This window comes from Belonocnema kinseyi, chromosome 7, assembly GCF_010883055.1.
Source record: "Belonocnema kinseyi isolate 2016_QV_RU_SX_M_011 chromosome 7, B_treatae_v1, whole genome shotgun sequence".
Lineage (NCBI taxonomy): Eukaryota > Metazoa > Arthropoda > Insecta > Hymenoptera > Cynipidae > Belonocnema > Belonocnema kinseyi.
Window position 1 is genome coordinate 88,323,076 of NC_046663.1, and position 20,107 is coordinate 88,343,182.

The 20,107-nt window shown below is 28.0% G+C and overlaps 2 protein-coding genes across 2 annotated transcripts in view; one reads left to right on the forward strand and one right to left on the reverse strand.

Annotated features, from left to right (window-relative positions):
* Positions 1-200: 200 nt before the first annotated feature.
* On the reverse strand, positions 201-16,442 carry LOC117177342 (guanine nucleotide-binding protein subunit beta-5). The gene is made up of 5 exons (XM_033367967.1): positions 15,615-16,442; positions 15,144-15,280; positions 10,744-10,862; positions 7,423-7,780; positions 201-839 (listed from the first exon to the last, which is right to left on the reverse strand). Exons 1-5 carry the CDS (start codon positions 15,727-15,729, stop codon positions 510-512), a joined length of 1,059 nt encoding a protein of 352 aa, XP_033223858.1. The 5' UTR covers positions 15,730-16,442; the 3' UTR covers positions 201-509.
* A 729-nt stretch (positions 16,443-17,171) lies between these two features.
* The window catches only part of LOC117175831 (ATP synthase subunit alpha, mitochondrial), an 8,888-nt gene continuing 5,952 nt past the window's right edge, over positions 17,172-20,107 (forward strand). Inside the window, exons 1-2 of the mRNA XM_033365602.1 lie at positions 17,172-17,349; positions 17,663-17,773. Of these exons, the coding sequence (XP_033221493.1) occupies positions 17,284-17,349; positions 17,663-17,773 (177 nt within the window). The 5' untranslated portion in view covers positions 17,172-17,283. The remainder of the gene's footprint in view (positions 17,350-17,662; positions 17,774-20,107) is intronic.

The following is a 20,107-nucleotide window of genomic DNA, read 5'->3' on the forward strand; positions in this document are numbered from 1 at the left end:
GAAATCAGACGGATAGAACAAAAATGTTCCAAAAATCTTGTTTTCTGTGCTTCGGAGCCTTGCATCAGAAAAAACTTATTTCTCAAATTTGACACCTAAAATAAATGATCCTAAATATTTGATATGTAAAACAAATTACAAATTGGATGCAAGCTGAAAAGAATGAAAAGACGACGAATACAGTGTTGACTAAATCTTTATTTTCACTTTTCCTAACGTCAACAGGGATAATTTCAGTGGCCTATCACTTAGGGCCAGCCTAACACAATCTCCTCAATTCTAAAACGACAAATCGGACAAGCTAACTTCAATGAGTACTTCGTTACTACTACGCAGCTACGTTTACTCGACTAATAACAATAATAATTATCAATGGCTTTTTTAAATCTCGTATTTGGTACAATTTCTTTTAAATACTGTGTGTTAATATTTCCGCTTTGTGCATTGCAGAAATAATATTATGCATAGAGAACAGCGGATAAAAAGGTGGTGTTTTTTGTGTGATGAGCTTAAGACCAGACTCGTAAAGTTGTGTCCCAGCTGCCAGTCGAGAGAGCAGTTCCATCTGGAGAAACCCGGAGACAAGATACTCGATTTTCATGGCCGTACAAAAGAGCAACTCTCTGGCACTTCAGGGTGTCCCAGACGTTCACCGTGTAATCATTATAACCAGCAAAGAGGAGGCGACCACTCACACTCAAATCGACCGCATTTGCTCCGAAAATTATGCTCTCTTTCGCATAAACTGCCACTTCCTTGTCTGCTCGAAGGTCGAAAAGACGACAGGTTGCATCGTCTGAACCTGTCGCTACAGCATCTCCACTCGGATGGAAACGTACCTAGAATTCAGATTACAAAGTTACAGTCTAGTCCTGGAATATGAGGACATTTAGAAAAACAAGCGCAGGATTCAAAGTATTATCAAGAATAAAGAAAAGTAGCCTTTTTAAACGAGGGCGCATCCAGACCATTTTTCAGAGGGGACGATTGTAAATTTTCTGCAACGAACGTTTTGTGAAAGGTAGGTGCTCTCCCAATAATAATAAACAAAAAAACATTAAAATCAATATAATAAGGCGATAAATTTAACTTTATTTACATTTTTGAATTGAAGTGTTTATACTCATAAAAAACCTAACAGCACACGTCTATATTGTGTTTTACTTTAAATGTAAATCTTTTTTTGTTGAAATATCAACTATTATATTTTTTTATCGAAAATTCATCCTTTAAGGTTTACAATTCAATTGCTTTCTTGAATGTTCAACTACATACTTTCCGAAAAATTCATTATTTTGTACGAATATCCATATTTGTAATAAAAAATTCATTTCTTTTGTTAAAAATTGAACTACTCAATTGAGGCTTCCTTTTGTTGGGGTAAACAATAATTTAGAAACTGGAAATTTAACTCATTTGTTGAAAATAATTCAATTTATAATTATTATATTAAAATTAAGCTTAAGCTTTTCTTTTGAAATTTTAAATTTTTTGGTTAAAAATTCAACTTTGTACAGGAAATTCGTCTTTTTGTCTTGGAATTCCACTATTTGGTTCAAAATTGAGGTATTTTGTTGAAAATTCGTCTTTTATAGACCTTTTATAGCCTTTTTTATAAGGGTCTTTTATAGCCTTTTTTGAAGTTGATGCTATAAATTTACTTGTTCATATGCCAGAATGACCTTTTTATGTGTCAATTATACTTGTGTATATTCTAGTTTTATTCTAGTTTCAATGAAAGAAATGATATTTTTATCGAAAAAAAAATATATTATTTTTCAAGCTAGAATCTCTTTTATCTTGAGGGCTAACTATATGTAGTTTGAATACAAAAATTTGATCAAAAAGGTGTTTCTTGAGTTGTATCAGAAGTCATTTGCTTTCATTGCATTTAATCATTCATGAAAAATACAGTAAACAGCATGATAATCATGCAAAAACTTGGGCGGTCAACTGACAGCCCGCGGGAGCGCCTCCAGTGTAATTAAAGTAGGCGTGAACGCATGAATGTTAAGCTTATTGGTTTAAAATTAATTTGTTTTACTTAAAAATTGTGCATTTTTGATAAAATTTGTTTTCTTTGTTGCCTAAAAAATCTTTCTTTATTGAGGATTCAAGTATTTTGTTGAAAATTCTTCTTTTTTCTTTAATTCAACTGCTTCTGATTTAAAATTAAAATCTTCCCTCGGTCAAAATATCAACTGTTATACTTTTTGTTGTGAGTTCATCTTTTTTGTTAAAAATTTGCAACTACTTGTTTAAAGTTAAAGTACTTTGTCAATTCACAAGAAAAAAATAACAGTTGACCCCCCCCCCCTCCCCACCCATCGTCATACGTTATTTGTGGATGTCACTTAAATAAATTCACAAAAAAATTGAGTCAAAAGAATTACGTTTGATGGGGGTTGTGTTTTAATTATGTCAGAGCGAAAAAATTTCTCTTTTAAGGGTTTAAGGGTGTATATTTCAATGTTTTCTTACATTTTCAATGACTTCCCTGATAATCAAAATTTTTTATATTCTTGGGGTAATTTTAAAGATATTTTCCTAGTTTTTAAATATAAGAAACATATAATCATAAAGTGCCTATCAAAGTCCCTTAAAATATATATTTATTTAATTTTGATTTTTATTTGCCTACACGGAGAGAAATTTCGGAAAATTAATTCACGGCACTGCTCCTTGATTTTATCATGTTTTAGCGCAAGAACTAAGGTCTCGGAACCCTTGTTTTTATAGCAAGGCTCTCGAAGTTTCGGGCATTAGACCACGCCCCTTTGCTTTCAGGTCTCGAATTCTATGCTTTTAGATCTTAGAGTCCGAGACTTTAAAGCACGTAAAAATTGTAGGTCTAAAATCACGAGCTTCCGTGAATTAATCTCTTGAAAGTTCTCTCCGTGTACAAATATTTTCAAAATTTCCAACGTCAAGTTCTTGCACTGAGATATTAATTTTTTTACACTATTTTTTCAATATCTACAAAAAAAATAGAGAAATTGGCTTTATCCTGGGCTCATTTTATATAGAATTTTGAGAGCATTCAATCATTTAGAGAGAAAAATGTTTAGCTCTGTCATAATTAAAATTAAGAATACTTTATCATTCATCAAAAAAGAGGTGGTCGTAAACTTTTGCACGGCAGTGTACATAAATATTTTAATACTTTTGTAAGATTGAAACGTTAACCTATAGGTATTAGAAATAATTAAAGTAAACCGACCATTACTTTCACAACGTAAAAAGTATGTCCAATACTAGGACAATAATAAATGTCGTTGAGTACCTTTTATGTTCCAACATAAATTATAAAAGTAAAAATGTTCTATTATTTTTTAAGCTCTTTTAACTTTATTACCACTATTTATTTTTGTTCTGACAAGTTATACATTTAGTAAAAAATAATCAAAAATACTGCTCAAAATATGTGAAATAAGTGCTACAAAATTCGCCGATTTATTTGTGTTTCAAAACTTTCCGCACAACTTTTACAGCAGTGTATTATTGAACTTTCCTGCACTAAAAGAAAAAGTAATGTTTTTGCACATTTTTTACACGTTTGAGAATAAAATTCATAAATTTATAAGCGATTTTATTCGATAACTTATGAATATTTTAATGTCCCGCATTTGGACAAATTTTTGGCGAAGTTTCCTAAACCGGGACGAGCTGTCGCTGACTATCTCAGCTTCGCGGACACTTGAACGTCAGTTGCGAAATTGCGTTTCCATTACTGAGACGATCACTTTCGACGTGTTTCTAATTAAATCTCGCAGTATAATGTTAGTGATATATTAAAAATATTTTTTATAAGACACAACCTTGCCGTTCAATTGATTATTTATTCTAAAAAAGTTGTTCAAAGTAGTTTATTGAAACGTCCAACTTTAAGTTCAAAGTTTTCCAACTGCTTAGGTAATTAATTTAATATAGTATCTCATAAATTTAATTTTTCAACCAAAATTAGTGAGTATGCATTAAAATTTAATATTATAGATTTATATAAAATATTAATAAGGTTAATATTATCGATTTACTTTTCAAGATAAATTAAGTAAATTAACTTTTCTGTTGAAAATTTATATTTTCAAATTAAAAATATAACTGTTTTGAAGAAAACTCATCTTTTTTACTGGAATATTCAACTGTTTGGTTAAAATTTTTTTTTATTTCTTGACTGAAAAATCTTTTTTGATTAACATTTGAACCATTTTCTTGAAAATTCGTCTTTTTGGTTTGAAAATGTATCTTTTTAATTATAAATTTCATCTTTCTTCAGCAAAAATGCAACTGTGCGGTCGAAAATTAATCTGTTTAGGTTGAGGCTTCAGCAGATTGATTGGAAATTCGTTTTTTTTCAATTAATTCGACTGCTTTCGATATGTAATTAAAATCTTTTTTGGTTGAAATATCAACTATTATATTTTTTGATCAGAATTTAACTATTTTGATTTACCTAAAACTTCAATTTTCTAAAAAATTCGTGAATTTTAAACTAACAAAGACTAATTTTTTACCACAAAAGATTAATTCTTCAACAGACAAATAATAGTTGATATTTCAAACAAAAATGTTCTAATTATAAATTAAACATGACATGAATTTTCAACCAAATAAGATTTTTCTTTAATTAAAATATTTCAACCAAATTGTTGAATTTTCTACCATAATAATATAATGTTTAACAAAGCAGTTGCATTTTTCTAAAAAAAAATGTAATTTATTATTATAATGATAAATTTTCGAAACAAAAAGACGAATTTTCAACCAAATAATAAAATTTGTAATCAAAACAGAATTTAAATTGTTGAAATACTTTTTCAGTATATGTATTAATTTGAATTAAGATGAATTCTAATACAAAATTTACTACCAAAAAGTATAATTTGCAAGTAAATCGATAATATTAATCTATAATATTAAATTTTAATGCATACTTACTGATTTGATTAAAAATTTAATTTAGAGTTATAATTAAATTGTTTACTTAAGCAGTTGGCAAAATTTTTGGTTAGAATTAGAGGTTTCAATAAACTACTTTGAAAAACTTTTTTAAAATAAATAATTAAATAGTAATCACAATCCATTCTTGCTTTCTAATGTATTCTGTAATAAATTATGTGTAAATTTTAAAATTGTGTTTATGTGGGTTAGTTTTTCCCATGAAGGAGTAATAAGGAGACTTAAGGCCTCCAGTCCATGCACCAGACGACCGGATCTCAGAATGGCCGGAATGAAGCGTTGACCAATCAGAAAATTTCCGCAGAAACAGTGCCTTGTTCTCGAGCCGAAGTAAGCCGCAGATGAAATTTACTATAATGCGTGTCACATTTGTTGTGAGTGTTTTTTGTTTTCAAAAGTGTTTACCACTTGAGGTTATAAAAAATAATAAATTATTAAATAATGATCAGTGTTGATTAATTAAGGGAACATGATGTAAGTATCAATTTTACGTACAGTCTTATACATTTCTTTTTGCGTTTTGCATATGAAAAGTTTTTTTATGCTTAAAGATTATGTATAACACATACACCGGCTTATATCGTTAATAATGCTTTATTTGTGAAAATTGAATCATTTATCATATTTGCCTGGATGTAAAAGAGGAAGGGAGAATAAAAAAAATTTTTTTTAAATTTTTTATTATATTTGGAATAGTTTCACATGAAGTTATTTGCAATATATATTCGTTTATGACTTTTTTTAACACTTCTAAAGTCTAAAAAGAAAGTTTTTGAGGTAAGCAGTAATTATAGATTGGTTTCTTCAGTGCTAACTAAAGGCATATCATAAGAAATACTATTTTGTTTAAACTCTGATAAAAATTAACCAAATCTTAAAAAATGTAACTTTTGCTCGTCAAAAAAATTCTAACTTAAACAAAAGTTACATTTCTGTAATTTTTTATGACGTGTTAATGTCAAAAACTGCACATAAAAAAGTCATCATAATTTTCATATACAAGGATATTTAAAAAATTTTCAAAACAAAATTTTTCAACCTCGTTCCGATACCTAATAACAATTTTTTATTTCAGAAGGTTATTAGAGTTTTTTATTTGTAACAGAAATTATCAAATTTTCCCCTTTTTAGCACTAGCCACTTTAGATTTTCAAAATTTTTGTATTTTCGGGCCAACCTACTAAATGTTCTCCGATTTGCCTAAAAAAATATCAAGATGTACCGAATTTTTTTAAGTTTATGCTTCTTTAACTACCCTAATTAGGATCCTGAAAAAGTATCATTAATTTTGTGTAGATTAATCAACTTCTCCAACTTGCGCATTAGCAAACTGTGATTTAAAGAATGTTTATTTCCATACTTTTTTATATTTTCATATATGTCAATTTTTCAATCTTTTTAGAGGTATTAAACATTTCTCCAAAACTGTATAGCATATGAATTAACATATAGGGATGACGAAAAAATTTTATCAGGTGCATGAGTCTTTTTTACTGGGAAAAATGCCTTTTTTGTTTATTTGATAAGTCTGAGAAATTATAAATGCAATTACAATAACACTTAGAAAAGAGGTTTATATTATTTATGATTACCCAGATTTATCAATTCTTTTTTTGACTAACTCTGCAACACAAAATCAGGTTCAGGTAAGTTATAAACAAGTAATAAAATATTATTTTAATCTATAGAATATTAAGTATAGCGAAGAATTCCATAAAATCGAATTTATCTCCTAAATAACATTGATTAAAAAGCTGTAAAAATTTGGCGAGACGTTTAAGACACATTAAAAAACATTTAAAAAAAATAAATATACACGAAAATTGATTAACTATGCAAATAAAAATGTTTTAAAGCACATTTTGTTAACGCGCAAGTTGACGTTCATTAATCCACATTACATTAAATATACATTTTCAGGGTCCTAATATACTACTTTTCCAGCTAGTTGCAATTCCGATTTCCATAATAATAATTTAGGATGTTGGATTTTACAATGAAAAGTATTGCCAGTATTCTGTTAATTTTGAATTTAAAAAAATGCAATTTTGTTAGTACGCTCAATTTTGTACGTCACTTAACTTTAAAAAGTAGGAAACAGGTAGCTGTACATTGAAAAGAGTAACAAAAAAGTAAAAAAGTGTGGAACAAAATAATATAATTTTTAAAAAGCGTTAAAAAGCTTATTAAATTTCACGTAAAATGGGCCTAAATTGAAGTACTTTTAATAAATAGAGGCCGAATTAGGGAGTGAGAAAAACTTGTCAAAATCTGTTAAACTAATGGCAAAAATTTGAAAGTGACGCAAAATGAACATTGCAACCTCTTTTTTAAAACGGGCCCAAGAAAATGTAAAACTGTTTATTGGCTCTTGAATTATCATAAAAATGTAGAGATATGCCTGTCAGCTTAAATCAAGAAGTTGAATTGTTAAATCTACCTGAATGTAGAAAAAGAACATACCGAGTTCACGTCGGATTGATGACCCTCGAAGCTTTGAACACACTGTCCACTCCTCATGTCCCAGATAAAGACCATTTTGTCACAGCTTCCGGAAACGAAGGTGTTACCAGTTTCACTGGGCGAGAGATCGATGGACATCACGCTGTCTGAGTGTCCATGAAAATTTTGCAAAAGTTGACCACTCTCCACATCCCAAAGAGCACAAGTACTGTCTCCACTTCCGGTTAAAACTTGCTGATCGCTGTTTGGAAAAGCACAGCAGGACATGTAGGATGTGTGAGTTCCGACTGTTTTCTTCCTTGCTGATACGTCGTCTTCCAGGCTCAAGGGATAGACTGTTACTTTGTTGTCCAGACCACTGGAAATCAATAAAAAATATTTATCATTATGGCTATAATTGGTTAGATAGGTTTAGGGATCACAACGAAAAAGGAACTCAAAAAAGGGAAAATAAGGTCATTTTTCCACGGAAAAGAGGAAAAATCATAGGAAATTTTATAGTTTTTAAATAGTGTTCAATTATTTTTCAATGATTTCTGCAATTGGAGAATTTATTTGTTTAAATTCGATATACTTAGAATACTTAGATAAATGTAAATCCGTGTACAGTGCTATAAAAAAGGTAAACAATGTTAAATAAACAATTTTCATATATTTTAAAGTGTTCCAATAATCAAGAATATTTCCTCTATTAAAAAATCCAGAATTAAAATGATAATCATAAGTGATACTTATAAGAATAAATATAAATATAATGAAATATTTATTTTCAAGATTTGTCATTTCGTCCTTACTATAATTAATACTTTGAATGTTATGCAATTCTTTATTGGTCTGAAACTCAAATTAGCATAGTTCAAGTTTGAGCTTATAAAATATTTTACATTTCAAAAGTGAGGGTGGCCGCTTCAACCGATGAAATTTCAACTAACCTGAAGTAATCAAAATTGAACTGCAAATAAATTCAGTCAAGTTCAAAAGAGTTGCACAAAATGGAACTTTTTAAAATTTTAAACGTTTACAACTGAAGCTTGATCGTTTTTTAATCCGAATTTTTTATTTAAACGCTCAACAATTTAGGCATTTCAGACGGCTAAAATGACAACTAGAAACACTTTTCAATTGAGCAATTTAAAACTAAATGACTTTGAACTGCAGCATTTGTATTGATTAACTTTCATAAATTCAACAGTTTAAAGATTTTTTTCTAAAAAGCTTAAAAAATATAAATTCTCGCTATCATATTCAACGCTCCAAATTGAAGAATAAATCAATAAAATTTTGTAATGACTAGCTTGTCATCCTACCGGTTTTCAAAGTACTTTTGGAATTAATATTTTACTATGAACAATTGTGCTTTTCTGATAATTAAAATTTAATTAAACTGAAATTTCAATGATTCAAGGCTTTCTGTTACAAACAATTTCGGTTTAAATTCTTTAGTTTGAAATATTTGATTTAAAAATACACATTTCACATGCAAACTTATTGCTCCATATTACAAAGTTTTAAGGGGAGGTTCTACACTTCAGCGGGAAAATTGGGCCTATTTTTCGGAAATAAATTGCAAAGGATCTACTAAAGATATCAACACAAAGTTTTTTTTTATTTAAAGATACATTCTTTCACTTTGAATCCGTATTTTTGGAAATTTTAAAACGTGAATTCCGCGACCTTGAAACGTCTTTGAACTTATCGCTACCAAAAAAAAACATGGGTGTCATTGTGGTATCACATCGACCAGTTGGGTTACATGAAATAAAAAAAATTAAATATATTTTGATTGAGGCCTGTATTGGCTATGATTGACCGAAGCAAATTTTTTTCTACATCAAATTTGTTTAAATAATGCTATATTTAATTAAAACTTTAAAATATCACCAAATTTTTTGACCTATTGGGGGCTATAAAAATTTTTTAAATTAAAATTTTGAAAATCGTACTTGGCCGAGCAGAGAGGCATGTTTACTGAATAAATAAAAAAAATTGAGTCAATTCGATAAATATTTCTAGTAAAAGGCATACCATCTAGCTCGAAAAAGATTACTTTTGGGAAATCTGCGACAGTTAGACCGCGTTGCACCAAGACGCATGAGAAGGCCGGAGCTGGGTACTTTGGAGGTCCCAAAAACGTGGGAAGGAATGTTTATTGTTTTCGACAAAATCCTTTTAGTGGTATATTTTTAGATACATACAGATTCAAAAAATGCAAAAAAAAGGATTTTTTTTTTTTGAAAATTGAAGTGCAGAACCTCCCCTTAAAAAATTCACATTGTCAACAACGAAATATTTGATACCGAAGCAATATATGAATAGGAATTGAAATTTTATAGAAGCGACTTGTAAAATTAATTAATATTGCATTTGTAAAACTGAAATGACAGTTCAATTTCAAAAATCATTGATTTATTTATATTCACAGTTAAGAAAATTAAAACTATTCTACAACAAAAAAATTAATTTCAAACGATGTTAATTTTTAATTGTGGAAGCGTTCAAACTTGCATTTTCGAATTCTTTAAATTTAAATTGATTTATTTAAATCCTAAATAGTTTAGTTTGAAATTGGTTAAATAAGGGTTTGTAAATATTCTGTTGGTAAGATTTGAAAATAAAAATTGAAACTGCTCAACACTGTTATACAAATGTAGAATTCAAGTGGCTCAAGTTTGAACGCTTCACTTTAAATTGTTTAAGTTAGAAGATTTAACTTTACAGTTGATCAACTTAGAATATTTTATTTTTTTAATTACTTAAATTTTACACATTTAAATTAAAAAGCCTCTACCTTCTGTATCAATTTTTAACTGTAACAAATTTATATTGGCGGGTTTCATTTTTTCAACATGTTTTAAAATGTTTCAGCATAAAATTTTTGTTTAAAGAGTGTCTATTTTTAATGGACTGGTCTTCAGCATTTAAAACTTTTTCAACTTATATAGTTATGTTTGTAATACGGTATATTGTTTTTTTATTTCGCACTTTATTTATAAATTACTTATTTGATTATTGAAATATTATACAGATGCATTTTATTACTTTCATAGAAGTACCATTATTAAATTTATATTATAAACATTAATTATTAATATTTTGAATCTAACTTACCAACAAATTAAAAACACTTTCACTACTAATGGTAGTATATTCTATTAACAGTTTTTATAATTTTACATGCATTAACTAACTTTATGAAAAAAGACTTTTTTGGCATATTTATTATTCAGATTTTGAAAATATTGATATTTGAAAAAATAAAGAGCTAAATAATTATCCTGGTAGTAAATTAGTTTTTGGTGAAATATTTGTTAAGCTACTTACCCACAAGCTACAAGCATTCCACTAGGAGCATAAGCGCAGGCTATAACCCAGGTTGTTGGCATTGTTACTGCATGCTCTTTGTTGGTTGTAAAAGCATCCCATATTATCATTTTACCATCCTGAAAGATGTTAAAATTCGATTTTCAACTTAATTATGAAATTAATAATATTATTTATAAACATTTTATTCATTATTTATTAAATTATTGTGATACTAAAGTACAATGAAATATTTTTGTCCAAGATCCTTATTAAAATGATTACTTTGAATGTTAATTGGAAATAACATTCTTCAACGCCCTCGATCAAACTCAAATTAAAAATAGTTCAAGTTTGAGCAACTAAAACATTTTACACTAAACTAAACGCAAGCGCTCGAAATACATGATCACGTCCCTAGATTTTTATATTACAATATTAAAAATAAACTATATAAAAATCCATAATAACAAATTTTTAAATATTGAAAGTGCTAAACATTTTTTAAACGAAATCTTTTAAAATTTGTCGAATGCCTATCCATATCCCTTGAAACTGTTGAAATCCCTTAAAATAAAACTTAATATATTCCCTAAAGTACTCTCGAAGTTGGTTACAATTCTTTGAAATCGCAAAAATCCATTAATAGAAGTAGAAAGGATTCACAATTTTTTGGGTATAAATTAAATTAAAATTCTTCTTTAAATTTATATTACAAAACTCGATGAAATAGAATGCATGCGCGCGTTCAAGTCCCGGAACTTTTATTTTCTAATATTAAAAAAAATAAAATATATAAAAATCCATAACAACAAATTTTTTCATAGTAAGAGTTCTAGAAATTTTTTAAACGAAATATCTAAAAATCCTTTGGAATAGAAGTATTAAAATAACATGGAATTTTTTAAATCCTTGGAAATTTGTTTATGTATATATCCCTTGAAATTATTGAAATCCGTAAAAATCTCTTGAAATAAAATTTACTTTAGTCCCTGAAGTTCTCTAGAAATTCGTTACAACCTCTTCAAATATCTTAAATTTTCGAAAATTGTTAACATCCATTAAAATAGGTAAACATATTTTCTAATAAAAATACATAAATTTTTTCCAAATCTACGCTGTCAAATTTTTCGATATTAGAAATTTTTAACATTTTTTAAATAAAATATTATATAATTTAATAAAGTTTTGGCCAAAGGAGGACAGATACGCAAAAAAAGTATAAGATAGGAATTAAGGCTCTTTAAATTATCTAACATTTTTCCATTGACCACTTTTTGGTAGGACTTGTCTTTTTAGTTTTATGCATCGAAAATAACAAAGCCGAAAATTCTAATTTTAAGCCAAACGATGAAAGAAGCGTAGAGTTCTGAGCCGGTTATATTACTTTGAGAACGGTAACGAGAATGAGAATATTACCGAGAATATAACCGAGACATAAATTCTCTGAATTTATAAAAAGTAATTTTAAAAATAAATTTATATAACAAAATTTAAGTTCTGCTAAAGCAGGTAAACTTTAGAATAAAAAAGACAACCTTTCAAAAAAAAAAGTTGAATTTTCAATGTAAAAGTTAACGAAAAAATGAAATTTTCTATTAATTAAAATAAATTCTGGGATTCTCATAAACTCTTTTTCTCATATTAAAAATAAATAATTTATGAGAATCTCAGAATTTATTTTAATTAATAGAAAATTTCATTTTTTCGTTAACTTTTACGTTGAAAATTCAACTCATTTTTGATAGAAATGCAACCGTTTGGTAAGAAATTAAGCTATTATACTATTTTCTTGAAAACTTAACTATTTCGTAGAAAATTTACTTTTTGTTTAAAATTTATATTTTGGTGTTGAAAAATGAACTGAAATATTTTCTGGATGAAAGTTCCACTTGAAAAAAAAATTGTTTGTTATTAAAAATTCATCTGTTTTAGTACAAAATTGATCTTTTTTGGATCAAAATGCAACTATTTGGTGGAAAATTTAACTATTTTGTTAAAGATTTATCTTTTTGGTTGAAAAAATTCGTCTTTTTGGATTGAAAATTCAATTTTTTCGTAGAAACTTATTTTTGTGGTTACAAAAATTCAAGTTTTGATGTTATTGAGTTAACTGGAATTTTTTAAATGAAAACTCAACTTTTTTTAATAGTAAATTATTTTGCTTTAAGATAATTATCATATTTTTTTATAAAAATTCAACTATAATCTAGAGAATTCAACAAATATGTTAAAAAGTCATCCTTTTTGGTTAAAAGTTCGTCTTTTTAGATTGAAAATTTCATTTTTTTGGTAAAAAATTATTTCTTGTTAAAAAATTCATAGTTTGATCGTGAAAACTCAACTAAAATATTTTTCAACAGAAAATTCAACTACATTTTTTCTAAATTTATCTTTTTGACTTAAATCTTCATCTGTTATAGACAAAATTTCTTTTTTTTTGTACGAAAATGCCACTTTTTGGTTAAAAATCGTTCTTCTTTGCTTGATAATTCAACTTAATTTGTATAAAGCATTTGGTTGAATCGCTTTCTTAAGAAATCACTTTTTTTGTTGAAGATTTATACTATAAGTTGAAAAGTTATCTCGTTGGTTAAAAGTTTAATTATCTGGTTATAAATTAATCTTTCTTAATTGAAAATTCAACTACTTGGCTCAAAGCTAAACTACATTGTGAAATTTTTTTATTGAAGGCTTATGTCCACTTGAAAATTTAACTGTTCAGTGGAAACTTCTTCTTTTTTTGGTTTAGAATTCATTTTTTAACAGAAAATAGAACTTTTCCATATTTTAAGATTGATATTTTTTCGATAAAAATTCGCATTTTTTTGTAAAAAAATTATTTTTTAGTTTGAAATTTCCTTTTTTGTATAAAAATGTATCAGTTTCGTGTAAAATTAATTTTTTGTTCAACAGTTTTTTTTTTAAATTGCATTTTTTAAATTTTTTAAATAAAATTTGATTTATTTTTTGAGTGCAAAATCTTTATTTGTTGGAAATTCGCCTTTTTGGGTTTAAAATTCTTTTCTTTTGTTGTATAAATTTAATTCTGTTTTTATTAAAATATAAACTATGAGACTTTTTCGTTGGAAATTTGCCTTTTGAGGTTAAATATTAAACTAATATGCTAAAAATTTAATTATTTTATTGAAAATTTCATTATTTTGTTAAAGAGTTATCTTTTAAAGTAGAAAAAACTTTTTTTTTGTTTGAAATAAATGATTACATTTGAAAATTTGTATATGAAACACTGTAATTTCTGAATATGTAAAAAAGTTTAATGAAAGAGCTGTAGCATTTTAAAAGACCTCTAATTTTTCCCTGTGCCATTTTTTGATAGGACCTAAAATTTTGGTTTTATCTATCGAAAAAACTATGCAAACAATAGCAAATTCAAACTTTGAGCCAAACGACGCAAAATATGGGGGAAAGTCGCAAATATTCGATTCAAAATTTTTTATATTTGAAAAAGTTAAATGTACAATTGCTAACTAAGAAATTGTTGAATTTAAAATGAATTTGAAACGATTATTATTTGAAAGTGTCAAAGAACTAAAACGAGTATCTACTAAAAAATTCTAACTTTGCGAAATAAAATTGAAAGACTAATACTATTTTAACAATGGTCATTTTGAAATTAAACCCTGTAGGTCAAACAAATTGTAAATAAAAAGTTGTTTTTATTTTAAAATTATCAAATAAAACTTGATAAAGCTTTACATTAATCAAATATTATATCTAGTGTACATTTAAAGAAAAAATATTTATCATGTACTAAAACTAGGGTTAAATTTGCCGAATTGTTAAAAGCTGGTTGTTGGTAGTTTTTTTTTGTTAACTTTGTAAATTATTTCAACTTATTACATTTATGTTCAGTCGGAAAATGTCATTTAGATCAGTTGTAAATTTTCTAATTCTTGTTTAAACTTTGGTCCAATCGTACAATAATTGCTATAATATATCGAAGATAATAATAATTATTATACAAATTTAAACCAAATAATCTTCAATGTGGACAGACAGATCATCGTACTTTATGATAGTTAAGATGAAAAATAAGTCATATGTATAGATTCATGATTTAAATAATATTTTACCTTTAAAGTATTATTTAAATCACGAATAGTTTTTAATTTGAACTTGGTCAAATTAAAAAAACATTAAATTAATTATAATAGAAAAATTTGCCAGTTAAAAAAAAGCTGCCAGTGCTTTAGTTAGCATATGCTAGTTTTGAATAGAATAATTTTATCGGTGTGAAATAAACAATTGTATTTTTAAATATGGCATACTTAAAGAGAAAGGTGGGAGTTCTTCGAGAATTCCCCTGATGAGGGGGTTAGGGGGAATACTACACTCTGAATTAAACTAATATTTTTGTATGGAGCACCTCTAGGTTGTTAATTAATCTTGTAATTTACCTGAGATGAAGAAACAATATGACGTTTATCTGGCGACCAATCAGAGCAAAGAACCTTCGCCTGATGTCCTTTTAAAACTCGTCTTGGTTTAACATTTATGCAGTTAATCGGCTCGAGTCTGTCAGCAACGGTTGCAACTGAAATAATTAATTCTATTAAAATGTTATTAAAATTTTTCAATTTTTATTTTTTTATTATTTGTATGAATACATTTACAAGTGCTTGTCCAAATTTAATCTTTAGATTATTGTTTTTTTTTTTATAAAACAAGAATGTTTAATTTCTAAGAATTTCGTAGAAACATTTGAATGTTGGACGTTAAAAAGGAATTTAAATGTTCAACTTTTATCATATTTTTGATTAGTTTGAATAGGGGGGTCAGAAGATTTCGAATCCAATGCTCATAATAAAAAACGTAATTTGTAAAATCATTTCAGGCACTAAAAATTGATTTAAATGCTTTATACTTACGAGTGACATCGTTTAACTTCAGTCTCTCATCCTCGAGGCGGATTTTTAAAGTTTCCGCCTCCTTCACCAGCTTCTCAATTTGCTCCAATTCCGTAGCTGAATCCATGCTTTTCATTGATAAAAATTCTTGTGAAAAATCTTCTATTATTTATAAATCAGAGCATTCCGAGAATCTATATCGATTATGCTCATTAATAAATCTACAAGAGCTTTTTCTTCATCCTTTCTTGCTGTTCATTGATCCCTGAACATCCATTTAATTTTATTTCGAAAGTTGATAATAGATTTAAGGCGATTAAACAATTTGATCAATAATTGACAGTTGTCAGCTGTCAATTTGTATATTATTGAAAAAGACTAGTGTGCCATTAGTGATCCAAATAATTTTTTTGGTTATGTTTCTCAAAAGATGAAGTTAGGAAAAATTTTTCATGTTTTGTTAAAATTTGATCATTCATTTGCTAAATAAAGTAGCATTTTTTAAATCTTAACAATGATCGGTCAATGACAATAACAAACTCCGACGCCGGACTAATTTCGTGGGATTTAATCTGAGAGTAGTCATATTGAATGACTCCCTTTTCCCTGTGTAATCACAAACTTCACGAAAACCTTTTTCAACTGAATTTCATTGTTTGATCTCTCATTTTTGGGGGCAAAAGTGTAGAATTTTGATGGATTATCCGCAAACACTTGTCACTCGCGCAAGAAACTCGCATTCCAAAAAATGTCGTCTGCCATTTTATTCAGGGAATCCAGGGGTGCATTCCTTTTTTAGGGAAAGAGGTTTCTCCAATTTTACGGTAAAATATCATCTTTCTTGTTCTAGAAATCACAATTCTTTCAAAATTAATAAATTTTTTGTACCACAGTTGTAATTATTAAAAAATCTTAAATTAAATGTCAAGAAATATATTTGCAAATTTTTAGTTGATTCGAAATCTTTTTAATAAACCTACAAAAATCAGAATTGGAATTTTTTGAAATTAAATAGTAGGAAAATATATTTAATAATGGAAATTTAGAACCCTTAAATTTTTTAATGATATAAAAAATGTAAAAATGCATATCCCTGTTACCGCATAAACAAATATATATTTTATAGAACAAGTTAATCCCGAAACAATTGACTTTATCGCATTATCAATTATTTTTTCTTCCGCGCAAGCTTCGCGTCTAAAAAATGTTCAGTTGAGATTACACTTAAAAGTATATTAAAACCGTAGAAAATAGTTTTAATATATAATCAGTGAAATAGAAATCGTTTAATTGTTTAAAATACAACACAAGTTAGAGCGCTTAAATTTACCACGTTTTATTCACTACGTAGCACATAACCTCGAAACCGGAAGTCAAATTTCAATTTTGTACAAGAACTCTAAGAAACAGTCCGAAAAATTGCTAAAATAGTCAGAAGAATGGAATTTTACCCAAAAAATTCGATAATGGAAAAAAAATTATAAATGAATCTATTAAATGCATGGATCTTCTTCTCGAAAGACAGGGAAACGACTTTGGGTTCGAGATTAAAAATTGGGTCGATGGTCGGCTTCCTGTGCGTGAACGGCGCAGAGTGGGGTTAGACGAGACGTTCTTCTGCTCGTCCGTGTCTTGACCGTTCTTCATCCTCGACATCGTTGTCCGGTCGACGGACAGAAAACTTGCAAAAATGGCCCTTTTGTCCCTTCGCCTGGCCGCCTCCGTGGCGAGACAACTGCCGAACGCCACTGTGCAGGTAATTTCGATTTTTCTCTCAAATCAGAAGGATTTCTTGCTTGCCACTTAGTCGGGCCTTCGTGGGCGCCGACATTTTCCGCAAGTGCCACCGGCTGAGATTTTTAACTTCTATTTCACCCTCGGTCCTTTTCGTATATTGGAAAATAACGTCGGTGTTTTTTGTTTCTCCCCGGAGTGTAAAATATGAGAGATTCGGGAAAAAAGCACGCGAAGCTTGGAGTATTACATAAATTGGAGTGTGTTATGTAATGAGTATTTTGATACAGTATTTAAAAAGGATCATTAACCATGAGGTGGATTTGCTGTTTCAGATTAAATACCCTAGCGGAATAGCTTCCCACAAATACCATGTCTCCTGCAGCAGAAGGTCTGCGGAAATCTCTTCCATCTTGGAAGAACGTATCCTTGGTGCCGCACCAAAGGTGAGTTTGATGTCGTTTCCAAAGTCTCATGGAGTTAATTTGGGACTATTTTTTAAATCTAGGGATGTGAAAACCTTGAGAGTTTGATTGTGAGAATCTGGTTCAAAGTCAATGTCAAAAAAAAAAAAAGAAATTTTTAAAGCTGGGGGTGTTTTTAAAAATATTTTTTTTTTCAAATCTTGGATTTAGAAAAACATAGTTTTATAGAAAATGTTGCTTGTAAAAAAATTGGTTATTACTGCATATGTCCCAGTCATCCTGACAATTTTCTGGATGAAGTTCTGTTTCGCCGCTTTGAAGGTTTTTTTAACAGGCTTCGGACTCTTCACACTAGTGACACTATTTTACACTTTTTCAGCGATGTCACTATTTTGCTATAATTGTGAAAAAAATTACACTGAGTACACCATATTCTCACTGTTGCTAATGTCACTACTTCTTTACTATTCCTCGCAAAATATTGTTGAACTTCTTCGTTAATTGGCTAAAATAATATGTCGATCATCTCAACGAATCACAACATAACTTGAAATTGTCTCAATGGCTAATTAGGGGCCATGCATAAATTATGTAAAGTTTTTTTCTAAAATTTTGAACCACGCCCTTCCCCCGCCCATTGTTAGGAGTGTAAAGCCCCCCCCACCCGTTCTAACGCCTTATGTTACGTAATATTTACCAACTAAATTTTGTTCGTAAATGTATTTAGGGTCATAAAAAAACGTTCGGTTTCTTCTCAACAAAGCAATTGAATTTTTGACGAAAACAGGTGAATTCTTAACCAAAAATGTAATTGTTGATTTTCAATCAAAACAAAATAATTTTCAACTGCGCAGTTGCATTTTTACTCAAAAAGCTAAGTTTTCTACAAAGCAGTTGAATTTTCAACAGTATGTGAATTTTCATTTCAGATAATTTATTTTCAATAAAAAAACGACTTCTACAAAACAATTCAATTTTGTACTATGTAGTTTAATTCTATACCAAGTATTCCAATTTTCTATCAAATTGTTGAATTTTCAAGAAAAAAATACGAGTTTTATAGAAAAAAGTTGAATTTCCAACAAAATAGTTGAATTTTCAGTTCAAATAATTAATTTACAGTAAAAAACAAAACGATTTTTTAACTATAAAATTGACTTTCCACCAAAAAATGAACTTTTAAGAAACCAGATCAACTTTAAACCAAGGAGTTAAATTTTCCACCTAAAAAAAAGAATTTTGAATCAAAGATGTAATAGTTGATATTTCAACAAAAAAATATTTTAATTACAAATGAAAAAACAGTTGGATATAACCGAAGAATACGAATATTCAATAAAAAGTAGCATTTTTTAACCCAAAAAAATTTAACAGCAAATTTAACTAAACAGATTCAAATTTAACCAGACAATTGCATTTTTAACAAAAAGAAATTTAATATTTAGTAGACTTCAACCAAAAATGTATAGATTTTCTAGTTGGGCTCTATTAATTCAGTTCGCATTTAAATGGAAAAAGACTGTGAAGTCTGAGAAAAATAAATAGGAATTTTGATAATTTCTACATTAAAGAAAAACATTTAAATAAAAATTGAATTTTTAATTTTTTTAAATCTTAGATTACAAAACTGAAAATTTTGCTTAAAAAAATAAAGTTTATTTTCCTTTGTATACTTTTCTACTTAGGAATATACACATTTACATTATTTTGTTTATGTTTAAAGTGAGTCCGAGGCCTGTTTCAACCTTATTCTCAAAGTGGTAACTATTTTGGTGTTCTTTGTTTCTCAACATTTTTGGTGTTCGAGATTTTGTATAATAGTATTTGATAATAAAAATAGTGTTATGTAATATTTGTTCTTTTATGGCATTGGTCGAAATAGTCCCTGAAAAATTTCTTGCCCATCCGAGTTTTTTGCTAATTCTTTTTTAGGGATATTCTCCGAATATTTAAAGCCGTAAATGAGAAAAAGCGTTAACTGACCTTTTAAAATATCTTGGGTTTTGACTTTTTTAGTAATGTTTTTAAGCTTTTACTTGAAAACGGCTCAACCTTAAAGTTTTATTTGCCTGATTTGAAATAGACCAGTCGTGATTTATTTGCGAAAATTTATATTTTTTAAATCGAGCTCACTTTTCTAAGAAATATTTTTAAAAAATCAAATTCTAAAAAGATTTGATGAAAAATTAGTTTATTTCAGGAGGCGACAACATGGGATCTATTGTAGTTAAAATATTGGTGTTTTTTTTAAGGGGTTAGTTCAATAAGTCCTTAGAATGAAGTATAAAAACAATTTTTTTTGGGTAAATTTTTTTTTATTTTTCAACATAATCTCCTTGGAGCTCTATACACTTG